At 40.0% G+C, this 6034-nt stretch overlaps 1 protein-coding gene across 1 annotated transcript; it reads right to left on the minus strand.

Moving 5' to 3' along the window:
* Positions 1 to 343: 343 nt before the first annotated feature.
* On the minus strand, positions 344 to 1285 carry LOC142851266 (olfactory receptor 51A4-like). Its single transcript, XM_075975149.1, has one exon. The coding sequence runs from the start codon at positions 1283 to 1285 to the stop codon at positions 344 to 346; it is 942 nt and encodes a 313-aa protein (XP_075831264.1).
* Between the last annotated feature and the right edge of the window lie 4749 nt (positions 1286 to 6034).

The raw sequence follows: 6034 nt of genomic DNA on the forward strand, positions 1-6034 counted from the left end.
TATCCTCATCATATTTTATCACCAACCCATTTTACTTACAAATGTGTATTGTCAGTTTTCAAGTAAACATATTTAATATTCCTTTAAGGATCAAAACTTTTGGGATACCATAATTAAGACAGATAATTCTATTTTTATAAAAGTAGAAATACATTCTATGCTTATATTAATGTCTCAGTCTTAAATATTAAATCAAGAAATTTACAAGGCTGATTCTTTGATACTGGTAAAAACATGGAAAGATGATTCTGAAGAGTTAACATACAGTGTGAATCTTTACTAATTCATTCTTCTTGGTTTTCTGACATCACTGATTGAATTTACATGAGATTAATCATATTTGTCATTTTTGTTTTTGACACAGTTTCTCTAGTATCACATTTCTTACCTGTTGGCTCTTCACACAGTATATAATGGGATTCATCAATCGAGGCACAAGCAGGAAAATGTCAGCCATGAGGATCTTGGTTATAGGAGAACTGTATTTGGCAAAACAGGAGACAACAGAGAGGGAGATGACAGGGACATAGAAGACAAGCACAGCACAGATGTGGGAGACACAGGTACTGAGGACCTTGAGCCTTTCCCTTTGGGATGCAATGCCCAGCACTGCTCTCAGGATCAGTGCGTAGGACAAGAAAATACATGTTATGTCCAGGATACCTGAGAGAGCCACAGATAAACCATAGATGGCATTAAACTTGTTGTCTGAGCAGGCAAGCTTCATCACATCCTGGTGGAGGCAGTAGAAATGTGACAGCAGATTCTTCTTGCAGTATCTTAGATGCTTTAGAGTTACAGGAAAAGGCAGGATCAGCAAAACATTCTTGAGAGCAAAAGCAAGCCCGATTTGAAGAACCCTGGCACTGGTAAGGATGGAAGTGTATCTCAGAGGGTTACAGATGGCCACAAAGCGGTCAAAGGACATATTGAGAAGTACAGATGACTCCATAGCTGCGAATTCATGAATGTAAAACTCCTGGACAAAACATACATTGGGAGAAATTTCTGGAGAACCAAACAAGAAAACCTTGAGCATGGTAGGGAGAGAGGAAATGGATAGTCGTAGGTCAGAGAGAGCTAACATGGAGAGGAAATAATACATGGGTTCATGCAGAGAAGGCTCTGATCTTATAAAGAAGAGGATAGTGCAGTTGCCGAGGATGGCTGCAGTGTACAGGAGGCATATGGGGATGGAGATCCAAATGTGTGCAGATTCCATCCCTGGGAACCCAACCAAGTAGAAAGCAGGAATTTCAGTAACAGAGATGTTGAGAATAGACATGCCAGCGTGGCATGTGTAGGAATCAAGATGAGCAAGTCCAAAGATGTGTGTTGTGGTGCTTAAATGCCTGACTTTGTCATATTGAAACTTTTAAGGTGCTGTTTAACCAAGAGACAAAAGAAGATATCCTCAGAAGTGTATCCAACATGAAGGGAAATAGCTCAGAAAAACTATAGGAGTATGTATCAGTATCCAAATATGCAGTACATATCAGCATCTACATAAACATAGCAGAACAAGTCAGGTGGCAAATCTTAATGAAGGAATGCTCTTAATTTTTTCTGATTTAAGCCCATTATTTCCCTCTATTCTTTTCTCTTATACATCATTACTTTCTTTTTTTTAAAATTTTTATTTATTTATTTTTTTATTGAGAAAAGGAAGAAAAAAACAAGTTTCCACCTCCTCCCAGCCTCCCATTTCCCTCCCCCTCCTCCCCCCCTTCTCCCCCTCCTCCCACTCCTCTCCCCCTCCCTCTCCAGGCCAAAGAGGAGTCAGGGTTCCCTGCCCTGTGGTAAGTCCTAGGTCCTCCCCCCTCCATCCATATCTAGGAAGGTAAACATCCAAACTGGCTAGGCTCCCACAAAGCCAGCACATTAAGTAGGATCAAAACCCTGTGCCATTGTCCTTGGCTTCTTATCAGCCCTCATTGTTCGCCACGTTCAGAGAGTCCAGTTTTAACCCATGCTTTTTCAATCACAGTCCAGCTGGCCTTGGTGAGCTCCCAGTAGATCAGCTCCACTGTCTAAGTGGGTGGGTGCACCCCTCGTGGTCCCGACTTCTTTGCTCATGTTCTCCCTCCTTCTGCTCCTCATTGGGACCTTGGGAGCTCAGTCCAGTGCTCCAGTGTGGGTCTCTGTCTCTATCTCCATCCATCACCAGATGAAGGTTCTATGATGATATGCAAGATATTCGTCAGTATTGCTCTAGGATAGGGTCATTTCAGGTTCCCTATCCTCAGCTGCCCAAGGAACTAACTGGGGACCTCGGCTTGGGCTCCTGGGAGCCACTCTAGGTTCAAGTCTCTTGCCAACCCTAAGGTGGCTCCCTTAACTAAGAATTGTGCTTCCGTGGTCCCCTATCCAACCTTCCTTTATCCCAATCCTCCTTTTTCCCCTAGTTCCCCCCATCCTCCCCTTCTCCCTTTTCTCTCCCCGTCTCTCCTTACCCCCATCCAACCCCACCCCCAAGATCCCAATTTTCTCCCCTGCAATTTTGTCTACTTCCCATAGCCAAGAGGATAACTATATATATTTCCTTTGGTTCACCTTCTTACTTAGCTTCTTTAGGATCACCAATTGTAGACTCTGTGACCCTTATTTATGGCTAGAAACCAATTATGAGTGAGTACATCCCATATTCATCCTTTTGGGTCTGAGTTACCTCACTCAGAATAGTGTTTTCTATTTCCATCCATTTGTATGCAAAATTCGAGAAATCATTGTTTTTTACTGCAGCATAGTACTCTAATGTGTATATATTCCACATTTTCTTCATCCATTCTTCCATTGAGGGGCATCTAGGTTGTTTCCAGGTTCTGGCTATTACAAATATTAGTGCTATGAACATGGTTGAACAAATGCTCTTGTCATATGATAGGGCATCTCTTGGGTATATTCCCAGGAGTGGTATTGCTGGGTCCAGGGGTAGCTTGATCCCGAATTTCCTGAGAAACTGAAACACTGATTTCCAAGTGGTTGCACAAGTTTACATTCCCACCAGCAATGGATGAGTGTACCCCTTCCTCCACAGCCTCTCCAGCAAAGGCTATCATTGGAGTTTTTGATTTTAGCTATTCTGACAGGTGTAAGATGATATCTCAAAGTTGTTTTGATTTGCATTTCCCTGATCGCTAAGGAGGTTGAGCATGACCTTATGTGTCTTTTGGCCATTTGAACTTCTTCTGTTGAGAATTCTCTGTTCAGTTCAGTGCCCCATTTTTTAATTGGGTTAATTAGCACTTTAAAGTCTAGTTTCCTGAGTTCTCTATATATTTTGGAGATCAGACCTTTGTCTGTTGCGGGGTTGGTGAAGATCTTCTCCCAGTTAGTAGGTTGCCTTTTTGTCTTGGTGACAGTGTCCTTTGGTTTACAGAAGCTTCTCAGTTTTAGAAGTTCCCATTTATTCAATGTTGCCCTTAATGTCTGAGCTGTTGGGGTTACACATAGGAAGCGATCTCCTGTGCCCATCTGTTGTAGGGTATTTCCCACCTTCTCTTCTATCAGATTCAATGTGTTCTGACTGATAGTGAGGTCTTTAATCCATTTGGACTTCAGTTTTGTGCATGGTGATAGATATGGGTCTATTTTCATTCTTCTACAGGTTGACATCCAGTTATGCCAGCACCATTTGTTGAAGATGCTTTCTTTCTTCCATTGTATACTTTTGGCTCCTTTATCAAAAATGAGGTGTTCATAAATTTGTGGGTTAAAATTCAGGTCTCCTATACGATTCCATTGGTCGACTTCTCTGTTTTTATGCCAGTACCACACTGTTTTCACCACTGTAGCTCTGTAATAGAGTTTGAAGTCAGGAATGGTAATGCCTCCAGACAATCCTTTATTGCATAGGATTGTTTTGGCTATCCTGGGTTTTTTGTTTTTCCATATAAAGTTGATTATTGTCCTCTCAAGATCTGTGAAGAATTTTGAAGGGACCTTGATGGGGATTGCATTGAATCTATAATTTGCCTTTGGTAGAATTGCCATTTTTACTATGTTGATCCTCCCAATCCAAGAGCAAGGGAGGTCCTTCCATTTTCTGGTATACTCCTCAACTTCTTTCTTCAATGCCTTAAAGTTCTTGTCAAATAGATCTTTCACTTCCTTGGTTATAGTTACCCTAAGATATTTTATGCTGTTTGTGCCTATCGTGAAAGGTGAAGCTTCTTTGATTTCCCTCTCTGCTTCCATATCCTTTGTGTATAAGAGGGCGACTGATTTTTTTGGAGTTGATCTTGTATCCTGCCACATTACTAAAGGTGCTGTAAAAATTCTTTGGTGGAGTTTTGGGGGTCGCTTATGTACACTATCATATCATCTGCAAATAGCGAAAGTTTCACTTCTTCCTTTCCAATTTGAATCCCGTTGATCCCCTTATGTTGTCTTATTGCTATTACTAGAACTTCAAGCACTATATTGAAGAGGTATGGCGAGAGTGGACATCCTTGTCGTGTTCCTGAGTTTAGTGGGATGGCTTTGAGTTTCTCTCCATTTAATTTGATGTTAGCTGTCGGCTTGCTGTATATAGCTTTTATTATATTTAGGTATGACCCTTGTATCCCTAATCTCTCCAATACTTTTATCATAAAGGGATGTTGAATTTTGTCAAATGCTTTTTCAGCATCTAATAAAATGATCATATGGTTTTTTCTTTCAGTTTATTTATATGATGGATTACATTGATAGATTTTCGTATGTTGAATCAGCCCTGCATCCCTGGGATGAAGCCTACTTGATCATAATGGATAATTTTTCTGATGTGTTCTTGGATTCGGTTTGCCAGTATTTTGTTGAGGATTTTTACATCGATGTTCATGAGTGAGATTGGTCTATAATTCTCTTTCCTGGTTGAGTCTTTGTGCGGTTTTGGTATCAGAGTAACTGTAGCTTCATAAAAGGAATTTGGCAATGCCTCTTCTGTTTCTATATTGTGAAATACATTCAGAAGTATAGGTATTAGGTCTTCTTGGAAGTTCTGGTAGAATTCCGCATTGAAACCATCTGGTCCTGGGCTTTTTTTGGTAGAGAGGTTTTTGATAACCTCTTCTAATTCTTCGCGACTAACAGGTCTATTTAGATTGTTCACCTGGTCCTGGTTTAACTTTCGTATATGGTATTTATCTAAAAAAGTGTCCATTTCCTTTACATTTTCCAGTTTTGTAGCATACAGGCTTTTGTAGTAAGATCTAATGATTCTCTGAATTTCCTCTGTGTCTGTGGTTATGTCCTCCTTTTCATTTCTGATCTTATTAATTTGCAAATTCTCTCTCTGCCGTTTGATTAGTTTGGATAGGGGTTTGTTAATCTTGTTGATTTTCTCCAGGAACCAGCTTTTTGTTTCATTGATCCTTTGTATTGTTTTCTGTGTTTCTATTTTGTTGATTTCAGCCCTCAGTTTGATTATTTCCAGTCTTCTACTCCTCCTAGGTGAGTCTGCTTCTTTTTTTTCTAGAGCTTTCAGGTAGGCTGTTAAGTCTCCTATGTGAGCTTTCTCTGTTTTCTTTAAGTGGGCACTTAGTGCTATGAACTTTCCTCTTAGGACTGATTTCATAGTGTCCCATAAGTTTGAGTATGTTGTTTCTTTATTTTCATTGAATTCCAGGAAGACTTTAATTTCTTTCTTTATTTCTTCCTTGATCCAGGTATGGTTCAGTAGTTGACTGTTCAGTTTCCATGAATTTGTAGGCTTTTTGGGGGTAACATTGTTGTTGAATTCTAACTTTAATCCATGGTGATCTGATAAGACACAGGTGGTTACTAATGTTTTTTTGTAACTGTGGATGTTTGCTTTGTTACCGAGTATGTGGTCAATTTTTGAGAAAGTTCCATGAGCTGCAGAGAAGAAGGTATATTCATTCCTATTTGGGTGGAATGTTCTATAGATGTCTGTTAAGTCCATTTGATTCATTACCTCCATTAATTCTCTTATTTCTCTGTTAGGTTTCTGTCTGATTGACCTGTCCATTGGTGAGAGTAGAGTGTTGAAGTCTCCTACTATTAGTGTGTGCGGTTTTATGGCTGCCTTGAG

This window comes from Microtus pennsylvanicus, chromosome 5 (assembly GCF_037038515.1).
Source record: "Microtus pennsylvanicus isolate mMicPen1 chromosome 5, mMicPen1.hap1, whole genome shotgun sequence".
Taxonomy (NCBI): domain Eukaryota; kingdom Metazoa; phylum Chordata; class Mammalia; order Rodentia; family Cricetidae; genus Microtus; species Microtus pennsylvanicus.